At 37.2% G+C, this 25,426-nt stretch overlaps 1 protein-coding gene across 1 annotated transcript; it reads left to right on the top strand.

The window, feature by feature from the left end:
• The first annotated feature begins 12,594 nt into the window (after positions 1-12,594).
• Positions 12,595-24,653, top strand: LOC126695971 (G-type lectin S-receptor-like serine/threonine-protein kinase At4g27290). Its single transcript, XM_050392760.1, has 8 exons — positions 12,595-14,117; positions 14,366-14,488; positions 14,628-14,749; positions 14,851-15,061; positions 15,238-15,475; positions 15,684-15,834; positions 15,920-16,013; positions 24,520-24,653. The coding sequence occupies exons 1-8, from the start codon at positions 12,812-12,814 to the stop codon at positions 24,651-24,653; spliced, it is 2,379 nt and encodes a 792-aa protein (XP_050248717.1). The 5' UTR covers positions 12,595-12,811.
• The last annotated feature ends 773 nt before the right edge of the window (positions 24,654-25,426 follow it).

Below are 25,426 nucleotides of genomic sequence, written 5' to 3'. Positions count from 1 at the left end.
GCTTCTTGACAAAAAAAGAAGTTAAAAATGGAACCATTGCGGTACCTAAATGTTTTTGTTTTTGTTTTTGGGAGAACGGTACCTAAATTTGCCACCTACCATCATATTTTGGAATTTGGTACTATATTTGTGGTGTTAGGCTTTGAATTAACTCTCTTCCTTGGAGCAAAACAGGTACATTGTATAAGGTGTAATTGGTATTGAGCAAAACAGGTACAAATTTGCCACCTACCATCCTAGATTTTGGTTCTTGTATATATTTTGTGCTTGATAACATCCTCAGTGTCAAACTGCGAGCATAAATAGTACCAAATCATTGCACTTGAATCTTAATTGTGATTGGAAGCTGAAAAAAGCCTTCCAGGAAAGCTGGATGTTATGATGAAAAGTTTGGTATTATCATGGTGCTGTACTGGTTCAATTATTGAGATTGATCATTATGCACAAACTATAGAATGATTAGGGACTATTCCTTTAAGATATTGGGACCAACATTGTGAAAAGAGCGTATAGTATAATATTAATCATTCATTCATTTATTTATCTAAAGTTACAGCTGGAGTGGAAATCATGTTTTCCGCGTGGAAAAACTCAAAAAGGGGAAAATATCAAAATATTATTAAAAGATGGGTCCTTAACTTGGACGAATTAAAGTTTTGAACTTTTAAAACCGAGTTTCTTTGACGTGCAAGACAAGTTGGTCAAACAATGATATGGTATATTCTTCTTGAAGGGAATGGCGAAGCAGTTATAAGAGAATGGTAGCAATCCACAGGAGTAGCTGAAATGACTTATTTCCATTTATATGACTTTAACGTTGTAATTGGTAGTGATTGGTGGAGCTAAAAATAGCAATATGGTTTTTTAGCACCACCAATACTAATTTTCTTACAAAATATTAGCATTTGACCAAATAATGAATGCTAAATGTGAGAAAATGTGGGTGCCTGAGTAATTGAGCATCAAACAATTGGTGTGTGAGCAAGGGAGTTCTAGTGATAGGTAACATTTTTCCTTTTTGAAAAACAATAGTTAATAATTGTTAAGTAACTATATAACAAGCATTTTGTAACTGTTGGGAAAATAGAGAAAGGGAGTTCTAGAAACCAATTGCTCTTTGCAATTTTTATTTATTTATTTTTTGATAGAGTTTCAACAAATGGCGCCCATTTCTAATGATTGTATTTTTTATCATCAAACTAAGATACTAATCAATTTTTTTTAACGGATAAAGTAACCAAAAAGCAACTAATAAATAATACATCAACAGTTCACTCAAGTCATATCATAAATAATTGGACGAAAAGCACAAGCATGGACTAAAATATTCCACTTTTGCAGGTGCAGTGAAAATATCTTTAAATTTAGGGACTAAAATCAAAGGCACTACATATATTTGAGGACCAAAAAATTGCAATTTACCCAACTTTCATTTTCGTCTGTTTGTTCTAGATGAATGTGAGGTTATATGTACAAATACTTCATGGTGCTGTATTCGCATCAGACACTTGACACGTCTAGTACGCTTTTGCATGCGAGTTCTAGCCATGTCTTTTTTAATTATTTAAATGTAAGATACCACTGGGATACGATAATAAGATGAATTGAATATCCTTTTAGAAAACAAAGAGAGCATGCTCTAAATAGTAATAGTTATGGATTCGTTTTATTATCCATTATTACCCTTAATTTGAGAGATATATATATATATATATATATATATATATATATATATATTTAACATTATATGAATAAATGTTTAATAATTTATAAAAAAAATATATTTAATGATTATTTAATTAACGATTCCTGCTATTCCAGTGTCCTATTTTTCAAAAATTGTTGTGCCCACAAATGTACCGTTACCTTTATCTGTACTTCTTAGATTACATTTCACGCCATGAACTAATAAATATGAAGAGATCTCTTTGGGGGATGCCTAATTCTTGGCATGGTCTTATTGATATCTAATATAGTCAAGCACAAGACAACCGTTTTCTAGAGATGAAGCTAGTAAAGAAATGAGAAGAATGAAACCCAAGTGGACTTTGAAGATCAAAGAAGAGGTTGAGAAATAATACAGAGTCTAGTTTCTTCATGTAGTATATTACTCTGAGTGGCGAGCTAATGTCGTCCATGTGCCTAGAAAAATGGGAAAATTCGCATGTGCATTGATTTCTGAGACTTGAACAAAGTTTATTCCAAAGATGACTTCCCATTACCCTATGTCGATGTACTGTGGATTACAAAGTAGGCTATGTCATACTCTCCTTTATGGATGGCTTTTAGAGTTTGGTACATTTTTATCCTATTGTTAATTTTTATTTAAATTTTAATCAAATACACATTTGACTAGCTATCAAAAAAAAAAAAAAAAATTAATAATACACATTTGACTAGTGATTCACGAGTTCAACTAGTTACTCAAAGCTTACATTGGATCAATTTCCAAGGATTTTTTTTTATTGAGAAAAAATTTCCAAGTTTTAATAACTACTCCTCCCGTCCCACTTTATTTGTCCTATTTGAAAAATCAAACTTTTTAAGGGAACATCATTTATTGTTTTGTCTATCTTTTAAAAATATATAAATTTTCAAAACTACCCTTAAATAAATTTATCAAAAAATTGAATTAGTAAATTAATAGGGGTATAATAGGAATATTAGTAAATTAATAACTTTTATTTTTAGAAACATGACAGTATTTTGGGACATCTCAAAATGGAATAGAGGACAAACAAAGTGGGACGGAGGGAGTACGATTTACTTGACAATGATTTATAATCCATGGATGTGTCCCATTATGATATAGAACATGTTTGAGATTAAATTCTTATTTACTCCCTCCAATCAGACCGAAAATTATATGTTGTACCCAGCATATATGCTGGGTCTCTCACACATAGGCGGGCCCCACAGTGTGTGGGACTTGCCAGTCTATGAGTGACCCGGCATATATGCTGGGTACACCATATACCTGCTCAAATCAGACATTGTTGACACATTAGATTCTTTCACATAAGATTCTCAAAAAAAAAATTCTTTCGCATAAAAACACGATTCCTGATTCAATGAATAACATCCCCCGAAAACCAATATGATTCAATGTTTATTAAAAAAAACAAAAACTACTGCTATCTCAATCTGTGATTTTGTGTGAACACATTATCCCATCAGAGCAACCGCATTCACCTAAGAGAAGCCAAATTGCCAGCTGCAACGCTGGCTCTCGAGACGACGAAATCTACGAGCTCCTCTACGACTACGACCAGGATAAAATGGCCTCATATCCACCAACGAGATCCGCTGCAGCATGAAGTGCTCCATTGACAACTGCCACCTTAGATTCTCTCTGTCAACTCCGACGGTGACTACATCTCAACTTCTACAATGACATCCCTTGTTCTAACCTTTCATTAAAAAAAAAAAAAAAAAAATCATAAGTGTTATTGGGTATGAATATTGATGGGGATCAATCTAAGGTCAACTCGTCCATAGTGGTCATCCATAACTAGACCATGTCCAGAAAGCTTTGTGGAGAAAAGGAACTTTAGGATGAGCATCATAGGTGGAAATACAACTCATTCATAGATAACAAAGTCATCCAATTTCAAGAAGGTCGTCCATGACCCAAAAGCATGGACGACTAGAGGACACTTAGTGAATTCTACGAGAAAGTTCTCCAAAAGCTTTGTATAATCAGACCATGAAGCACTACTTCTACAATGTGGAGGGGATTCCCCATAATCCGCTCCACGTACCCCATTTTCTCCATTAACCACACACATCACCTATGATGGTGGTGGATCCGAATAAGTAGACCCACTTCTGACTCTCTATAAAAGGAGCAAGTCTTATTTACTCAGGGTGAGTTCTACCATTCACTATTTCCCTTCCATGTGTTCTAGAGAGAAAACTAACTTAATCGTCGGAAGGTCCTTGGCCAGGTTACATCGATCACCCTTGACAGTTCTTTATTTCTTTTCAAGACCTACAATCATCACCATAGCCTGAAGCATTTTAGCCTATTGATTTTCGTGTATCATCAGTTGACGCCATTTATGGGAATGTACAATAAAAAAGTTTCTAAGTGTTAACTTCTTTGCTTTTTAAGACAAAAAGGCTACATGGTTCGGATTAGGTCGATGACCACTAGTCCAGGACATCAAGAGAGTGGAAATGCCTCCAGTGACCCAAACCGTGCATTAGCACCCCTGATGACTGTCCAACAAGAGTTGCAGTCTATGGCAACTGCGATGGCAGAATTGACACAACAGAACTAGGAATTAACTAGAGAAGTTAATAGATAGCGTCAACAGTGATGTGGTGAAGAACGGGGACAAAATTCAGAGAATGAAGGGGCTGAGAATAATGTTGAAGGAGATCAGTCTAGAACTACTGTTACTCGTAGGGTGCCACATTTGGAGAGGGAGATGGATCAGATGAAAAGAGCCTTGGAAGAGATGAAGGATTCCATGAGGAGAGAAAATCATATGGATGACCTTGTCCACAGGACTGATTCCCCCTTTATTGTGTCCATCATTAGTCACCCCCTGCCTTTTAAGTTTAAAATGCCTACCCTGGACTCATATGATGGGATGCCCTTGTGATCACATTGCCACGTTCAAGACAACCATGCATCTTCAAGGTGTACTAGATGAAATCATGTATAAAACCTTTCCTACCACGTTGAAAGGCCCGGCCAGAGTATGGTTTGGTAAACTACCACCAAATACCATAACTTCATTCTAGAAGTTAAGTAAGTTGTTCATCAACAACTTTGTTGGAGGTCAGAGGCAAAAGTGTTCCTCATTTAGTTTGTTAAGCATAGAGCAAGGAGAGAATGAGAGTCTACATTTTTTTATTAGTTGTTTTAACAGAGAAGCCTTGTTGGTGGATAAGATGGATGATAAAATCTTTTTAGCAACCTTCTACAATGGAGTCAGCTTAGATTTGTTCATCCATAAGCCGTATGATTAGGAGCCACAAACGATGGCAGAGTTGATACATTCAGCCTAAAGTTTCATGAATGCAGAAGACACGATTATTGCTAAGAAAAAGAAGAAAGGTGAACGACTAGAAAATGGTTATGTACACCATCTAGAGTAGAATTCTCGTCCAAAGAAAGCCAAAGTAGGGGAGAAAAAGGATTGTGATGGCAAGAAAGCAGGGTCGTCCTTGAGGTAATACTCCAACTACACTTCCCTAAATACTTCACTTGAGCAAGTATTGATGCAGATTAATGACGACCTGTCCTTGAAATGGCCTGAGAGGATGAAAGGAGATCATAGCAAGCAGAACAAAAGCAAGTACTTTCATTTTCATTGAGAACATGGACATGATTCGGACAAGTGTTTGCCTTAGAATGAGATAATTCCATCAAAGAAGAAGTTCAAAAATAGGTAACTATAGAGTTCGTCCGCGAAATCTACTACCTTGATTGGCTAGCTAATGTAGTGATGGTCAAAAAAGCTAATGGCAAATGAAGGATGTGCGTAGACTTCATAGATTTAAACAAGGTGTGCCCCAAGGATAGCTATCCTCTTCCATGCATTGACCGCTAGTGGACTCAATAGCAGGACACCAACTGCTGAGTTTCATGGATGCATTCTCAAGATATAACCAGATTAAGATGGACGAGGTAGATCAGGAGAAACCATCCTTCGTCACAAGCCAATATTTGTTTTGTTACAAAGTAATGCTATTTGGTCTGAAAAATGCAGGAGCTACCTATCAGAGACTAGTTAATCACATGTTTTGTCCACAAATTGGGTGAAATGTTGAAGTGTATATGGACGATATGCTAGTAAAGAGCGCAAGGGAGACACAACATTTGGATGACCTTCAAGAAACTTTTGACACACTTAGACGCTACAAGATGAAGCTGAATCCAAGCAATCTTGAATATGGAGGCCCTGAAAAATGTCAAGGATGTTCAGAGCCTCACTAGATGAGAAGCTGCCCTTAACAGGTTTGTTTCAAAAGCTACTAACAAGTGTTTACTGTTTTTCAAAGTATTAAGAAAATTATTCAAATGGATGGAAGAGTGCCAACAAGCATTTGAAGGCTTAAAGGCTTATCTCACTTCAACTCTGTTGCTGAGCCCGTCCAAACTATGTGAAGAGTTGTATCTCAACCTAGCGGTGTCCCCTCATGCAGTGAGTTCGACCTTGATTAAGGAAGAAGGAAAGGTACATAAGCCTGTTTACTACACCAGCAAAGCTTTAAGGAGAGCTGAAGGACGATATTCGCCCATGGAAAAGCTTGCATTTTCTTTGGTGACAGTAGCAAGAAAGCTCAGGCCTTATTTTCAAGCTCATATAATCAACATCCTAACAGATCACTCGTTAAAGAAGGCCATGAATAAGTTGGAGGTCGCTGGATGATTGATATAAACGTCATTGCCGAATTCACTCCTACCAGTGACTAGCAAAATAAAGACTAGGGGGAAAAACAGTGGGTCGTTTGTGTGGATGGTTTGTCCACGCAGCATGCAGGAGGAATTTGGATAGTTTTATAGCCACTAGAAAGGGATTATCTAGAGTATGCCATCCGTCTACAGTTCCAAACAACCAATAATGAAGCAGAATATGAAGCTCTACTTTTGGGCTTGGAGTTAGTTAAATCACTTGGTGCAGATTTAGTCCTCATCCAAGGAAACTCACATTTGGTGATAGGCCAAGTGAATGGAAGGTGAAGCTAAGGAGGAATGGATGACGAGGTACTTGAGCAAAGTTAGACAATGTATTAAAGGCTTCAATATGACTCAGTTTCAACAGATACTAAGGGAGGAAAATGCAGAAGAGGACATCTTAACCAAGATGGCATCTGTAGACGAGATAGTAGGTCATCGAATGAAAATCCAGTACATCCCAAGTATTGACATTCTATAAGTAAATCAGGTAGACGGAGTTGCCAACTGGACCACCCCAATCGTATCTTATCTCTAAGACGGGCTCCTCCAGAGGATAAAGAAGAAGCAAGAAAGCTAAGGGTAAGAGCAACGAAGTTCGTCCTTATGGACAAGGTGTTATATAAAAGGAGTTTCTCTCAGCCCTATTTAAGGTGTTTAACTCTAAATGAGTCCCAATGCTTCTTGAGGGACGTCCATGAAGGAGCCTGTGGAAATCATTCAGGACCTAGATTCCTTGTCCAAAAGATAGTCAATGTAGGATACCATTGGCCATCCATGCAAGCAAATGCCAAAGCCTATGTCAAAGTGTATGAAAAGTGTTAACGCTACAGTAATATACCTAAGCGACCATTAGAGTACCTTACTCCAATGGTGGTCCCTTGGCCCTTTGCTTAGTTGGGGTTGGACATCCTTGGTCCCTTTCCCATGATGACGAGACAAATGAAGTTCTTGGTGGTAAGGATCGATTATTTTACCAAATGGGTGGAAGCAGAGCCATTGGCAAAAATTACCGAGTGGAACGTTAGAAGCTTTGTTTGAAAGAACATTATTTGCCGTTTCAGAATTCCTAGGGAGAGTTTTTTTTACCTAGTCCTTAAGAAAGATTAAATAACAAAGTAGAAGAAATGACAAAGTCTTACTGGAGAAACGAAAGGCATATAACAAAATCATACGTTTTGGGTTTTTTGAATTGAAAAGATATGTTATATATATATATATATATATATATATATATATATATATATATATAATATAATATAATGATGGGTTTGATGAAGTCAATTTTAATTTTATAAATATTCCATTATGATGTAGGACAAAATATGAAAGATAATTTATATTGTTTGTTAATTTTAAAATTTTTTTTATTTTATTTATGTCATGTTCGTTATTTTATCATTTAGAGTTTTATTCATTGATTTTAAGTGTATATAAGATTTTCATATTCAAATTAGAGTCCTATTTCGGTCAGGCATCAAATAAGATCACTTTAGGAATATTTTTACTTGAAAAACTAGGTTTATTTTTTGAGCCTTTAGAGCATTCTTATCAAGAGTGTTATAAATGCTAAAATGCTATTTTTAGCATTTATAACCACAAAAACCTACTCCATCAAAAATGCCATATGTTAAAAAATTTGACATCTTGTTACAGTGAGCTTTCATTTTTGAGAGCGCACTCTAGCAAGATCTTATAAATTTTTAATGTTTTTTTTTTCTTCTATGGGAGAGAGAGGAAGAATAAAAAAATGAAAAAAAAAAGAATATTTAAATGAAATGATAAAAAAAAAAAAAAAGTTTTGACATTGTCATTAAGGGTACAGTAATAAATGCTATAAAGTTAGGTTTTTAGATGTTAAATGCTAAAATTTTTAGAAGTCTTGACGAGAATGCTCTTAAATAGTTATGCAATATATAAAACAAAAAAAATCAAAGATCAGAATTTCATTAATAAAATTTTAGTGAGGTTTTTCTCATTTTTTGGTGGATTTCATGTTTTCGCATGGATTCAAAGAACTCTGTATGGATTTAAGGGTTTCATAAAGTTAGAACAACATCTAACCCCTATCACACTTTTTGTTCTACGTCATATTCTCCTAACCAAGTAGAGACAATATCCGAAATAATATTTATAAGTGTGGTTAAGTAGATATGGTAAGCAAGGAGTACCGACATAGGTAGATTCATAGATTACGGGTGCGTTTGTTTTGGCTTCAAACCATTTCAGGAAATCATTTTCCGTAAAACCTTGTGTTTGGTTGCACATGGAAAATAGAATTTTCCGGATTTACAATTCATTTGACCGTAAAAAGAAGCCTTTAACTCAGAAATTATTTTACATTTCTATTTTCACTTCAAACCATTTTCGGACCGAGCTTCAGATGCGCAAAGAGAGAGAGAGAGAGAGAGAGAGAGAGAAAAAACGATGAGCAAGAATAGACTGAGCTCCAGTCTGACGACCCACACTCCACCAGTCTCGTCGATCGCAGCACTACACTGATCACACTAGATCGCACCGGTCTCGTCGATCGTAGCACCGCACCGATTGCACCGCGCCGATCAAGCTAAGATTGAATTCAATGCCGCGTGATCTAGCCTCCGCTGCGCGATCTTGCCTCTAGATCGAACCCAGTTGCCTCTCTCTCTTCCTTCTTCTCTTAATTTTATTGGATTTGATGAATTTTTTTTTTTTTTTGGGTTTAGTTTCTTTTGTGTTTGTGGACTGAGAAATGATATTATATATTTGTTTGGAAGCTAAGAAAATGTGAGAAAATGTGAGCAACAAGTAGAAAATGTGTTTTCTATAGTAATTTCAAGAACACAACCAAACACTAAAAAATATTTTTTGAAGTATTTTTTAAAATACTACCAAACACCTGAAAATATTTTCTTTTCCGAAAAATATTTTCACCTGAAAATATTTTACACTTGGAAAACATTAACATAGAACCAAACACAGCCTACATTCCTAAGGGTTTGAAAAGCAATTCAACTAAAATGCCCTCATATTATTCTATTTCTATAATCAATTTTTGTAAAAAAGAAAAAAAAAAATTATATTACATATGCTACACATTCAAAATATAAACTGTTAGAGAAAGTCTATGGAAGAACCAAACACAGCCTACATTCCTAAGGGTTTGAAAAGCAATTCAACTAAAATGCCCTCATATTATTCTATTTCTATAATCAATTTTTGTAAAAAAAAAAAAAAAAAAAAATTTATATTACATGTGCTACACATTCAAAATATAAACTGTTAGAGAAAGTCTATGGAGTATGGACTATCAACACAACTCTTACCACAACCTTGACATGTGCAGCCGCAAATGACAAAGAAAAAATTATGAGTCTATGTAAAAGTAATAGTTTATCACTCACAGTCGCATATAATATTATGTTGTGGTAATACTTGTGGTCCTAGAAGAACCAAAAAGTTATCAAAGAATGATTATTGAAGCAATTACCTTTGTTTTACAAAATAATATCAAAACAATTCATTTAAATTTTCTTATTTAATTAGAGTTTGCACCCGTTGTGGAGAAAAATCACAGCTTTGTCGCTGTAGTGTCAGGGAAGTCAATTTGTTGAGGAGAAAAAAAAAATGAACAATACAATTTTGGTTGTGGAAATTTGAGTGCATATATAATCAGTTACGTAAATAGGCATTGTAGTGAGATACAGTCTTATACAGATAAAGCTCGCGAGAGCACAGCATTTTCTTGGTAGTTTCTGAGTCAAAAACTCAATATATGGGTTATGCTAGAAAAAACAGGCTCATATCATTTTCCTCGGCTGGAAAATGCAATGTATGTTTTGGCTCTTTATATCGCATTTTCATTTGTTTCAATTGAGGCATTTACTTTTGAAGTGTTTAATGGAGTTTATTTGGACTTATGATTTTGATTTTTTGTTTTTTTTTTAGCTGGATGACTTGGAAGTTGGAATTATGATTACATTAGTTGAGTCTTGACATTCATTTTCACATTAATACAACTACAGAACATTTCTTTGTAGAAATCCTTGGTTCCGTCGCTTTTCCCCTAGACGTTTCAATTCAACACATTTCACCGTAGCTTCCATTTCGGCATTTTCATCACTTCTTTTCTTTTTCTAATTTGATTTTTCAAATCAAAGAGAAAAGTAATAGGTTTTTTGAGAGAGAAGGCAATGAGAGCGTGATTGGCTGATCGCAAGTTGAAAATCAAAGAACTGCGGCATACAATTTTCATGAAAATATCAGCCAAATTAAGATTAACCTATTAGTCTATTCTTTTTTTTTTTTTTTTTTTTTTTTTTTTTTTTTTTTTTTGAGAAACAGTTAATATATATATATATATATATATATATATATATATATATATATATATATATATATATACACATGCCGCTCCTAATAATAGCTCTATTATCATATCAAGACACCAATCAGTTTTGGTGTAGATGAGAATTGAACTCCAGATCTCTTATATAATTATCAGAGCCTTTACCAATTGAGCTAACTGGAACTCACAACTTACCCCTTTCTTATAGAAAAAGGAAGTGTTTCTTTCTCTTTTTTTCTTTTGGGTTCTAAATATGTTAAATGAAAATTTTATTTTCTTTAAAGAAATAAATCAGGTTTGACTGCTAACTGTTTAAATAATCAATTTTGATTATCAAGTTCGTACAAGATCAATAAAAAAAGCCTGGAATTCACAATTGTAAATCAAACACACATATATCACCACAATTCATATAACAATAAAAGTAAATAATAAAAAACACAAGTATTTAAAAAGTTTTGAAGAACTTCTTCAAAAGAAAAACTACTCCAAGGTAAAGTGGTAAACTATCACTGGAGAAAATCCACAATAAAAGAGGTTGTTACAGTCTTATTTTCAAAACTTTATAGCTCGATTATACATAATCAAGCAAACAACTTACATGTTGTAAGTTGTTACCAGTCTTACTTTCAAAACTTCATAGCTCAATTATATGTAATTAGGCAAGTAACTCACTTATAAGTTTCAGTTAGCTTAATTGATAAAATCTTTTACTATCAAATAAGAGATTTGGGGTTTGATTCCTCCTACATCAAACACCCCGCTTACAACACAACGATTGTAGAATTTTTGGAATTCTACACAATCTTCCCACCAATGACTCATTTGTGACAATTTGGAACTCCAAAAGAGATTCAAGCCATTTGCAATTGGCAAAACTTACAAACCGATGCAATAGATTTTCATTTGATTTGTCCTTGAGGATCTAATATCCCAAATGAATCGTCATGTGGGTTAAGCTAACTCTACACTAATAACGTAGCCCAAAACTCCACCAAAAGAAAAAAAAAAAACTCTCTTTGCTCAAATATTCTCAAATATGCATCTATTTATAGGTAAGTTAGTTGATATATTAATATAAAAATTATATTGTTGTGAACTTATCAAAATAAAAATTATATTGTTGTGATTAGTCCTGGTGCAAAATGTGAATTTATAGGCTGACATGTATTCACACAAAATTAAATCAAAATTATTACTTATGAATTCACATTAATGTTATATTATTAGATACCTAGGGGTAAAATAATGGCACACTTCCTCATCTCACATGAATAGTAGATTCCACTATGAATTTAGGTAGTGAGACCACCACTATGTAAAATGATAGGGTAAATTATTATTGCATTCATAGAGTATTAACACACACACACATATATATATATATATATATATATATATATATATATATATATTTTCTAACTCTCCAACAACAAATTCAAATTTCTACACATTTTCATCTCCCAACCCACTTTAATCGAAATAATAATAAAAAATTACATTTCCTTTATCAATTAATATTAAAATTCATCATATATATTACAAAAGACCGTAATATTCATTTAGACTAAAGTGGTACTATAACATGTATATTGGTCACTGCCAAAAAGCCAAGGTTTTCCTCAAGGCTCAAGCCATACGGAATTATATTCACAATCTTAACAATACTAGTCCACATTCTTCTTATCATCATTAGTCAATGTCAGTGCCTCAGTCTTGTAGGTTACTCTCACATCAACACAATTGAAAGCAGGCACAACTTCTTTTCCAAGTCCTTCTATATCTAGAACCATGATGTATGGGCAGAGAAACTAGGTTCCCTTGTTTAAATTTATCCAAAAAGTGGGGCAAAAAAAAAAAAAACAAAAAAAAGGAATAAGAAGACATGGCTCCACATAAGCAGTGGACACAAAAATAAATATCACTGGAAATATAAAGTCCTTTTTTAGGCAGTGATGAGTTGCTTATAGTTTTGCAGTTCTCTACAGAAAGCAGCAGTTTGCTACTGCTTTTGGCTGAATAAATAAATATTTTTTTTTTCAGCGAAACTAAAAGGAAAAGAGCCTAAATTAATGGAGACACTTGCTCTTCCCTCACTCTTTTATTGTCTCATTGCTTTCTCAACCTTCTTGCAATTCTGCATTGCAGCTGACACCATTAGTTCTGGGCAATCAATTAGCGGTAACCAGACTCTAGTTTCCTCAGGCCAAGTTTTTGAGCTGGGCTTCTTCTCTTCAGGCAACAACAAGAGCAGATACTTGGGCATATGGTACAAGAAGACCCCAGGGATACTTGTGTGGATAGCGAACCAGAACAATCCACTCACAGATGCATCTGGAGTTTTCACTATCAGCAACAATGGAACGCTTACTCTTCTCAACCAAAGAAACCACACTATCTGGTATTCCAACTTGTCCAGGGTCGCACAGACACCAGTTGCTCAGCTTTTAGATTCTGGTAACCTTGTTCTTGAAGACACTGTTACATCTAGCTCTAAAAGCTATCTGTGGAAGAGCTTTGATTACCCACTTAACACATGGTTACCAGGCATGACATTAGGAAAGGACATGAACAATGGAGTAGACCGATTTTTGACATCTTGCAGAGACTCAGATATTGCATCTCCTGGAGATTTTACATACAAATTTGATTATAAGGGGTTGCCTCAAATAATTCTTAGAAGGGGGTCAGTAAAAAAATTCCGCACTGGACTATGGAATGGAGTTCGATTTGGTGGTCTTCCTGTGCCTGTTAATCAATATTTTGTTCCCATATTAGGACTTCAAAAGGACGTGGTGGGAAATTTATATGAACCTAAAGACAAGTTGAATAATATGAGGATAACATTGAGTCAGTCCGGCATCCTGCAAGGCATTTTATTGAAGGAAGGAAGCAGTGAATGGACCATTATGAATGCAATTCCAAATGACTTGTGTGACAATTATGGGCAGTGTGGTGCCAATAGTGTTTGCACAAGTTACAAATCATCAATCTGCAAGTGTTTGGAAGGTTTCATCCCCAAATCACCAGAAGAATGGAAACAGCTCATTTGGTCGAGTGGATGTGTGAGGAGAACTCCACTGGAATGCCAGAGGAAAGATGGTTTCATAAAGCTTGCGTGGGTGAAATTGCCTGACTTGTTGGAGTTTTGGTTAAACAAGAGTATGAGCACCAAGGAATGCGAGGCGGAGTGCTTGAAGAACTGTTCCTGTACAGCATATGCAAATTCAGATATTAGAGGAGGAGGCAACGGTTGTTTGATCTGGTTTGGGGATTTGATTGATATTATGGGGTACAGCGAAGAAAATGATATTAGTGGGTATTCAGATGAAAATCCTGGGCAAGACATCTATATTCGACTGCCTGCTTCAGAACTTAGTAAGTGCACTTATCTGCTCTATAACACAGCTTCTCACATGTTAGCTTATTTAGGCTTTGTAAAAGCCTTGGCCAACATGGTGCAGAAAGTCTTATAATCTGTAGTAGAATACAGTTCAGTTTAAGTTCCCAGGTTATAGTTTTGTTCATGCTTTCATAAGCATTCTCAACTGACTTATAATAAATCCTGACGAGTGTAATCAATGATCAAGCAAAATGAACAAATTCTTAACTGCTGTCCGTTCTAGGATCAATCCACAAATCTAATACGAAGAAAAGGCTGGTGGTCATCCTAATGGTATCAATCATTTCTGGATTGCTTACTTTGGGGTTGGTTTTTAGTTGTATTTGGAAAACAACAAATATAAGATGTAAGTATACTCATCCATTTTTCCTATATATATATACACTCATCCATCAAAGCAAGATCAATTAAAGAGGGCATAATAAAGGGTGCTTAGACTAAAATTAAAAAGCAGTTCCTGACAAGGTAATATATGGATTCAATAGGTGAAAGAAAGAAAGAAGACGTAGAGGTACCTTTATTTGATTTTACAACAATTGCTACCGCAACAAACAAATTCTCTCAAGCAAATGTGATTGGAGCTGGTGGATTTGGTCCTGTTTATAAGGTAAAAAGGATTCTGAATTTGTTATACAGGTCACAAATTGTATGGTGATATTATGCAAATTCAAAAGGAAAAAACATGCATCTTTATGTGATGATTTGCAGGGAAATCTATGTAATGGACAAGATATTGCTGTGAAGAGGCTGTCAAAGGATTCAAGACAAGGTCTCAAAGAGTTCAAGAATGAAGTTGTTCTCATTGCCAAACTTCAACATAGGAATCTTATCAGCCTTTTAGGCTACTGCATTCAAGGAGATGAAAGGATGTTAATCTATGAGTACATGCCCAACAAAAGCTTGAATTATTTCATTTTTGGTACAATTCTCCTGACCCTTTATGTGTTATAATTACTTTCCCTCTTTTATATGTTGTGTACCTGTGTTTATTGCCTATTATGTATCTGATAGTCTTCCAATTGATTTTCACAAACAAAAAGAACTAAAAATAGTCATAGATGAAGTCATGGTAACAAGGGACAAAATTATATGCAGAACAAAATGAAAGTGCAATGCTGGCATGGCCAAAGCGTTATGAGATTGTTGTTGGGATTGTGCGAGGACTTCTCTATCTCCACCAGGACTCTAGACTTCAAGTCATCCATAGGGATCTGAAAGCAAGAAATATTTTATTAGATATCAACTTGAACCCAAAAATATCAGATTTTGGCTTAGCAAGAACTTTTGGAGGAGATGAAAGTGAAGTGAAGACAGATAGAGTTGTTGGAACATAGTAAGTAATGTAAAAATGGAACTAGATTCTTGTTTGTCATACTATAGCAAATATTTCATCAATGTGCTCTGACTCAAATGACCTTCCTTTCCTCATAAACATGGTGTGAAGGGTAAGGTCATGTGTTAAAGATGTATTGACATGCAACTTATCAATAACAACAACAACAATAAAGATAATAAAACTTATATTTGATGGTTTCATGCAGCGGCTACATATCTCCTGAATATGCAGTTGATGGAACATTTTCAGTGAAATCTGATGTGTTTAGCTTGGGTGTGCTTATGTTAGAGATAATGAGTGGCAAGAAAAACAGAAAGTTTTTTCATCCAGATCACCGCCATAACCTTTTGGGACATGTAAGTGGAAAATTATCTCTCTCTCTCTCTCTCTCTCTCTCTCTCTTGGTGAATTATGTGAGTATCTGGATTGAAATTGTTCCAGGCATGGTTGCTGTGGAAGGAGGGCAGGGCGTTGGAACTACTGTTTACCTGTTTAGAGGATTCAGATTCCATATCTCAAGTACTAAGATATGAAAGTTCAAAAACGTGTACAAAACACCTTTGAACGTTTAGACCCCCAAAAATTAACTTAACCAACACAAGCAATATGTCAAACAACAAGTGTGCGGAAACTTAACATATGCTATAATGTGAAATAGGTTAAATACTATCTAAGCCATAACAGAATAAAATCCACAGCAGATAATATAAAGGCAAAGATAGAGAGGAAGGAAGATGCAAACACAAAGACAACACGCGATGTGTTATCGAAGAGGAAACCGAAGTCCTCGGCGAAAAACCTCTCCGCCGCCCTCCAAGCGGTAATCAATCCACTAGAAAATACAGTTGGGATACAAGGACAGCAATAGACCCTCCAAGCCTAATCTACCCAGTGCACCTAAGCCCTCCAAGCTTCTTGCTCCAACGAGGTTGCGCCGAACCTTTTTCTTTTCTAGCTTCCCGGATTCCGCTACTAGACCGTAGCATCAACCAATGAAGATTGGCTCCTTCCTAACTGCTTCCCAGAACTCCAAACGACTGTCTCACAGAGATGATGATGGTGAGAACCAGGTTTGGTATAATGCCTCTCAAGGTTTTGACAATGGAGAGGAAGAGAGTGAGGGAATTTGAAGAGACTCTAAGGTATAGATTGTGGGTGAAACAATCTGGTTTTTCTTTAGGGTTTCTCTCTCAAAATTCTCTCTGGAAGCTCCCTTTCAATCGTGGGTTAAAGGGGTATTTATACTAGAGTGGAGAGGAATGTGAAACGTCAGGTTTTGGCAAAACAGGGGTGGCTCGCGGCTTGACCTCGCGGCTTGACCAAGTCGCGAGATCCAGTCGCGAGATAACCGTATGGCCAGTTGTCTTGTTTTGTCCTGTAGTGCTCCAGCTAGCATGACTGTTCATCTTCCAGCATGCTTGGCACGTGTGCAGCTTCTGGCGGTTTGAAGCCGCGAGTCCACCCGCGAGTCCCAGCCGCGACACTCTGTTTTCTTGCACACTCTTGAGCAATCTTCACTCTATCTCACTCACTACCCTTACAACAAACCCACCTAAATACAGGGTTACTAAATGCTGAATTACAAGCAAATTTGGCACGGAATAAAGCCAATTAGATGGTTGAATGAATTCAACCTTACAATCTCCCCCTTTGGCTATTCCGTGACAAAACCCTAAAACAGACTCTAGACTTAACATGTGAGTTGGGAACAGTTGAACAAAACTCACTCACACCTAACTCTAGAAGCTGTGAAGCACTTGAATCATATGAACATAAACTCCTGAAACACAACAATACACCATGATCATTGTAAGCAGAAAATTATAAATGCATATGAAACAGGCAATATGAGATCAAGCAAAGATGGAGTTAATAAACAAACCATGGTTTGATCAACCAAGTGAACACCACAAGGTAGTGATCACAGTGCTCATTCACACTTGGAATGAACACAAGGACATACAAGTTAACAAGCACAAGGCAAGACACTTGTATGCTCAACACTCAACCAATGCATAGCACACAAGGCATATGCATCTAGGAACAATCCTACAAGGGCACAAGAGTGACAGTACATAAACCAAAATGCAGAACATTTAGATTAAAGTACTGATTTCAACATAGCATAAAGGCTGCACTTAAGCAAGGTACACACCATAAAGCCTACAAACTATGCATAAAACAATAACCCTAAAAGCTTACAAAAGCACATGGGTACAAACACACAATATCCTGAATAACATCAACAACATATATTAAAGTTTAAACCAAGAGTATAAGTTTAGAGTTAGAAACAGCTATACACCAAAACACAGTGTATCAAAAACCATAAAAACACTAAAAAATACCCAACAAACATAAACCTAAAACCATAAGTTTAAAAGATAAGACTAAAACCAAAAGTATGACAAAAGTATGTGTGTACTCCCCCTATCACTATGCATACTTCCATTTGAACTTTTCTCCCCCTTACTGAATGCTCTCCCCCTTTTTGTCACGAATAGCTAAAGACTCTCGTCCAACTTCCGTTGAATCTCATCTAGCTGATTCTCCATAGTCTCGAGGCACATCTGGACATGGTTGTTTGTGGAGTAGAGAAGTGCCACAAGTTCATCAACGCGTTTCTGAATGTGCTCAAGTACACTGCCGACTCTGTCAGTATGAGGAGCAGTTTGTGCTTGCGGAATACCAGCCGGTGAAGCTTCAGGAACAGCACGTGATGCAGATGTGGTATGTGCAGGTGTCTCTGAGTTAGGGGCAGATGGAGTAACCAGAGAGATGTGAGCACTTCTTGGTGATTTAGAGGAGTGACTTCTGCTCGCTTGAAGAGTGAACAAGGAAATGGGACGTTGACGAGTCAACATTTTACCATCTGCAGGAGGAATAATGCCTGCACTAAGAATGAGTTTCATGACGAGACTGCAAAATGGAATGATTCCTCGAGCTGTAGATCGACACGCGGTCTTCCTCAAGTTGTAGTAGATGTGAGCACATATATCAATGGGGGCTCCTGTAATGAGGTCACACAGAAATATAGCTCTCCCAAGATTGATGAATGTAGTGTTGGACAGTGGGTAGAGATTGGTGAACATGATCAACTTCAGTGTGGTCAGCTCAGGTGCAAACTTTGCGGTGCTGATGGAAGTTCCTGCACTGGATACCTCATGATCGTGTCCTAGGATTTGTAAAATTTCACCAACCTCTGGATTTCGTTCATCATAGGGAGTTAAATTCACATTCTGAGGTCTGGTGATGCTGAGAAGATCTGTGATGGAGTCTGGGGTAACACAAAACTCTGTTCCTCTGACCCAGAAAATGAGGTGAGGTCCAAGATCAGTTGCATTGGAGAAGCATTCTTTGACCAGCTCATCCATTGGATCATCAAAGTTTCCGAACAAGTTTGCTCAGTCTCGTTTCTCAAAGATTCGAGGGATGAATGTAGTCCCTAAGGTGTTGAACTCTACTACTCGTTCCACTATAGTGGTTGACTTGTCAAACACATTTGAGTAGGCGTGTGAGTTAAGGGGAACTCTGAATCTATCCTCATTGGGATCTTGAGATGCCTGAGATGATAGACGAGTCCTTTTAGCAACTGGTGTTGCTGGTTCGTCAGCAACAATATCTTTACCCCTGGAAGATCGACGAGACATCTGCAAGAGAACAGGCCAACAGCAAAGAACCAAACAACAATACCCCACAAGATGATTGTCAACAAGGTTCAGTGTGAATAATATTTCAATATATAACCACAAACTGAAGATAGTACAGACCCAACCAAAACTTCCAACAATACACAGATGCACAAACGAATACGTGTGCAGCAACAATGGTGATATTGCAACAAAACATAGAAAGAAAGTACAACTGACAACACTGTCATTTAGACAGGTTAACATGACCATGATATGAATCAAATACAGCATTTGAACATTTAGAGTAGATAACAAAAATCACTCCATCAGAGACATGAACAAGGGGAAAATATTTCAACATGAAGAAACCAAACATCCACACTGGAGCACGTGGTTGAGAAACATACATTATGTTATCATAATAACTCAGAAACCAAAACCAAACACCAACATCAATATTCAGGCAAGTGTAATGAGTAAGTCAAATAGACACCAAACCCATTTCAGAAAAGATTCTCAGATTCAATAATAGGCAAAAATCAGAACAATGAAAGACACATTGTGACTGCTCAGCATGAAAACAGGTGAGAACAATATCAAACAAGACACTCCATACCCATTACACATAGAGATAAGTATAACGAATACAATACCAGTCCAAACAGAAACAGAAATATGCAAGAAAAAGAAAAAAATTGAGAAAGCAAAACCCATACCTTTTCTTGATGAGTTGGATAAGAAATGAAGCACCAATGAGGTTCTAAAAATGGATTCACGAAGTGTTTGGAAGGAAAAACAGTTTAAAGGGAAGATGAACAGTTACAAAAGTTCGAGGGAAAACTGAAAGAGGTTTAAAAACTGCTCCTGTTTCTGCAAAACACGCGATTTTCGCGACTTGATTAAGTCGCCACATAGTCGCCAGCTCAAGCCGCCAAAGCACTCAAGAACAAAATTTTGAAAAATTTTTCTAAGTGTTTTTCGCGACTGGAAGGTCTACCCGCGAGTGAGTCGCGAGCTGAGCCGCGAAAATCTCTGAGTGAACCTCGCGACTGGGCCTTCCACTCGCGAACAAGTCGCCAAAAGTGACTAGCGAAGATGCGACTGAGGCTCGCGACTTGACATACCCGTGACTGAGCCGCCAAAACAGGGCAAAACAGTATTTTTGAAATTTTCAGATTTTTCAAACAAAATACTTTCCAAAAACACCTAAAACACTCAAAAATCTTTTTGTGCTTGAATTAACAAATATTGAGCATGTGAAAACGCATTTTATCAAGTACAATCACACAAATGAATATGGCATTTATTGAACATAAACTTGTGTGTTGTGTGTGGATATCAACAATGAGATATTCCTTTGTCTAATGTGAAGCTTCAATGATCAATTCAACCAAGGCATACACAATTAGCACTAGATCATGTGACCAATCTCAATTATAGAAATATGAATATATGACCTCCCACACATCTTGATAACATAACTTGGAGCTTTTCATTTGACTCCACTTTCAATCATAACAACTGATCTTTTTGATCTTTTGAGGCAATCATCTCTCATTGTGAGAGGGATATATAACATTTCTCTTTGAAGAACAGGCCTTTGGCCTTTTTGAATGAACATTCACTTTTAATATAAGGTCGCTTACCCTTTTTCCTAGTCAAATACTAGAATGTGCGACAGGCTTTTGCAGCTCAATATCTCTTTTCATTTGGAGATTTACATTTGGTGAGCTCTTTTTAGCAAAACAAAAATAAAAAGTGGGAAGATATATAGACACAAGTCTATGCATGTCTCAAGATCAACATAACCATTCACTAATCATTCATGACAAGTTTGAAGATCTATTTACAACAATCACATAGATTTCAAGATTTTTCCCACAGTGATATGAGTGCATGAAAACAAGCAATGCTCAAAAATGCACAAAGCCATTAGCACAAAGGTACAAGGCAAAACAAGTTTTGAGACAAAACTCAACAAAGTCAATCAAGCTTTTTGATTTTCTAATTTTTATGCGATTTTTGGATTTTTGACACAAGAAACAAAAAGAATGATAAAGCAAAATTAAGAAATATTCACAAGAGAATAATCAAACAACCAAAATCAAAAACAACAAGCATACCAAACAAACATAGTCACAAAGCATAGGAAGTATTAATACATGGACATGTTGTAATGCTTATGCATGAGTACCCTTATTCACCCGCACGTCACTTGCGTTTGGGGTGATTTCCTTATAGGATTGGGTACGGGAGTTAGGGCTTTCAAACCTTCGTGAGAAGCTTTCCAAGCAGTTGGTGAATGCACCAATCATTTTCATAACGTTCATCATTCCGGGATCTCCATTTTGACCTCTAGATTGATCACCTGCCCAAATTCTTCTATCATTTCTGGGTCCTCCTGACCTTTGAGGAGTTGCACTGTTCTTTGCTCTCAGCTTTTGGCAATTTGGTCGAGTGTGCCCTTGAAGTCCGCAATAATGGCACACATACGTTCCTCTAGGACCTCTTTGTGGTCGTGGACGTGACTTGGCACGAGATTCAGACCTGCCCACAGACTGATTACGATGATTCAGCATCCGTTGGTCCACCACATTCTTCTTCTCCTCCACCTCGAGCTTCACACCAGTAAGGTCAGCTACAACTGGATCTTTGGCCTTTACAAACTTCACTTCTTTAGTGAAATTTCCAGATGAACTACTTCCTCCGGTATATCCCAGTCCGGATTTGTCTGAAAAACTCTTTTGAGAAGATATAACATCATCTAGCTTCTTGGTGGTGACCCTCTCTATTTTAGCATTTGCTTGCACAACCTCATTCTCAAGAAATCTCACTTTAGTGTAAGCTTCGGACAACTCACCATTCAGTGTTTCTATCTCACATTTGGCTTCCCTGTATCGAATTAGGAGACTTTTGTAGTCCTCCTCAGCCTTCTTCATTTTTCTCACAGCAGCCTTGGCCACCCTTGTGTATTCACCCGACTTCTCCAAGAGTGAGTTATAATTCTCTTGAAGATTTGCTGTGCTTTCTTCTTCTTCAGCTTCTGATTCTTCAACAATTCCTAGTGATTCATCATCACTATGTTCTCCAAGGTCTCGTACAAGCAAATTCAACTCATCCGACGACTCAACATGAGCAATAGTCATAAAAGCTGAATAGTTCCCCTCTCCATCACAGCTCTCTTCAGATTCTGAGTCAGACGAATCTGAGTCACTCAAGGTCGTGGCATACACTTTGCCTTTCGATTTCAAATAATTCGGACATTCCTTCTTAAAGTGTCCATGCCCGTTGCATTCAAAACAAGTGACACCTTGTGTGGATTGGGATTCTTTTCCATCTTTCTTTTTGAAATCCCTCTTCTCCCTTCCAGAATTTTGGAATTTTCTCTTATCATCAAATTTGCCATTATTTTTGAATTTCAAAAACTTTCTGAAATTTTTAACAAGATAGGCTACATCTTTGTCAACCACATCTTCTCCCGATGAGTCTTGATCTTCCACCTTCTCATTAATGGTCTTTAGAGCAAGGGATTTACTCTTCCGTTGATTGGGCAGCGACATCTCATAAGTCTGCAGAGAACCAACCAGCTCCTGTACTTTGATGTCGTCAAGATCCTTGCTCTCTTCAATGGCTGTCACTTTAGCACGAAAACTTTTCGGCAATGATCGAAGGATCTTCCTTACAATCTTTGAGTCCTCCGTTTTCTCCCCCAAGTTAAACTTACTGACAACCACCTCATTTAGTTTCCCATAGAAAGAGTCAAAAGACTCATCCTCACTCATTTTAAGCTCCTCAAACCAAGTGGTCAGCATTTGTAACTTGGTGTCTTTCACTTTCTTCGTGCCTTCACAAGTGGTTTCCAGAATCTCCCATGCTTCTTTGGCAATGGTAATGTGAGAAATCCTGTGAAATTCATCTGGAGACACACCACAGAAAATAGCATTGAGTGCTTTACTGTTAGCATTAGATCCAGCAAGTGCTGCCTTATCTCATGTGGATTTGGCTGCCTCAGGTTTGGTCCAACCAATCTCAACAGCATCCCAAACGGATTCATCAATAGAACACAGAAAAGCTCTCATACGAACCTTCCAAAAAGCATAATTACTACCATCAAAATACGGAGGGGCATTTAGGGATTGAGACCTATCCATCTCAAAAAGGGAGTCAAGGATCACACAATGGTAATGAAACCAACAGAAGTGTACCCGCTCTGATACCAATTGAAAGTTCAAAAACGTGTACAAAACACCTTTGAACGTTTAGACCCCCAAAAATTAACTTAACCAACACAAGCAATATGTCAAACAACAAGTGTGCGGAAACTTAACATATGCTATAATGTGAAATAGGTTAAATACTATCTAAGCCATAACAGAATAAAATCCACAGTAGATAATATAAAGGCAAAGATAGAGAGGAAGGAAGATGCAAACACAAAGACAACACGCGATGTGTTATCGAAGAGGAAACCGAAGTCCTCGGCGAAAAACCTCTCCGCCGCCCTCCAAGCGGTAATCAATCCACTAGAAAATACAGTTGGGATACAAGGACAGCAATAGACCCTCCAAGCCTAATCTACCCAGTGCACCTAAGCCCTCCAAGCTTCTTGCTCCAACGAGGTTGCGCCGAACCTTTTTCTTTTCTAGCTTCCCGGATTCCGCTACTAGACCGTAGCATCAACCAATGAAGATTGGCTCCTTCCTAACTGCTTCCCAGAACTCCAAACGACTGTCTCACAGAGATGATGATGGTGAGAACCAGGTTTGGTATAATGCCTCTCAAGGTTTTGACAATGGAGAGGAAGAGAGTGAGGGAATTTGAAGAGACTCTAAGGTATAGATTGTGGGTGAAACAATCTGGTTTTTCTCTCAAAATTCTCTCTGGAAGCTCCCTTTTAATCGTGGGTTAAAGGGGTATTTATACTAGAGTGGAGAGGAATGTGAAACGTCAGGTTTTGGTAAAACAGGGGTGGCTCGCGGCTTGACCTCGCGGCTTGACCAAGTCGCGAGATCCAGTCGCGAGATAACCGTATGGCCAGTTGTCTTGTTTTGTCCTGTAGTGCTCCAGCTAGCATGACTGTTCATTTTCCAGCATGCTTGGCACGTGTGCAGCTTCTGGCGGTTTGAAGCCGCGAGTCCACCCGCGAGTCCCAGCCGCGACACTCTGTTTTCTTGCACACTCTTGAGCAATCTTCACTCTATCTCACTCACTACCCTTACAACAAACCCACCTAAATACAGGGTTACTAAATGCTGAATTACAAGCAAATTTGGCATGGAATAAAGCCAATTAGATGGTTGAATGAATTCAACCTTACAAGATATATTCAAGTTGGCTTACTATGTGTTCAAAAGTTCCCTGAAGACAGGCCGACAATGTCTTGTGTGCTTTCTATGTTAACAAATGCAGAAGTGATTCTACCTGAGCCAAAGCAGCCTGGTTTCTTCATAGAGAGAAGTTCTAGCAATGCAGGTACAACATCAAGAAATGAAGAATCCAGCATAGAAAATGTGGTGACTATAACTATGCCGGAAGCCAGATAGGAATTCATAAATAGCTTACTGAGGAGTTATATGTAAAAGTTATACTTTTATCAATTTGGGTTTAAGGGGTGTGTTTGGGATTAGAGTCTTTGGCATCTTTTTTGCTGTTAGAAGTAAATGTACCATTTGGGGGGTCATAGTTGCTACTTGCTTGAGTGCTTTAAAGCTAAACTAATAAGCTTTTTCTGTATTTTCTTTAATGGGAATGGATTGACCATCATAGCTAGTTCTTATCTAGCATCTAAGTAATTAAGACATCTGTTTATGCGCTTCTCTGGCATTTTGTTGTGAAACTGACATATAATCCATGGATCCTATTGAAAGTTTACAGAGGTTTGAATCACAGAAGCAGTAAGTACAGAACCAGAAGAAGCAGAAAACAAAGATAAAAACGAAGAGAGACTTAAATGCAGAAGAATAATTCAGCATATGATCTGAAAACTATTGGTATTTAAAACGTATATTAAGAAAACGCGTGGGAGGAAAAAGCCAAAAGTAATTGTTAGAAAAAAAGCCATAACTTACTTGTCAAAGGAAAAAAGCCATAACTCATTCTGCACCTAATTTAACTGACTACTGCAACTAATAGCAGCCCACATCTTAACTCTGCAACTGCTACAATATTGACTGAGTGGTGAGTATCAACTGGCTGGAGTGGGGCGAGTGTCATAAGCTGGGATGCACGGACGCGGCGGGACGCGGCGACGCGGGAGGGACGCCGCAGACCGCGCGTCCGTCCCGCGTCGTGCCGCGTCGCGCCACGTGGCAGATCC

The sequence above is a fragment of the Quercus robur genome, chromosome 8, assembly GCF_932294415.1.
Source record: "Quercus robur chromosome 8, dhQueRobu3.1, whole genome shotgun sequence".
NCBI classification, from domain to species: Eukaryota; Viridiplantae; Streptophyta; class Magnoliopsida; order Fagales; family Fagaceae; genus Quercus; species Quercus robur.
This window is presented reverse-complemented; position numbering and strand designations above follow the sequence as displayed.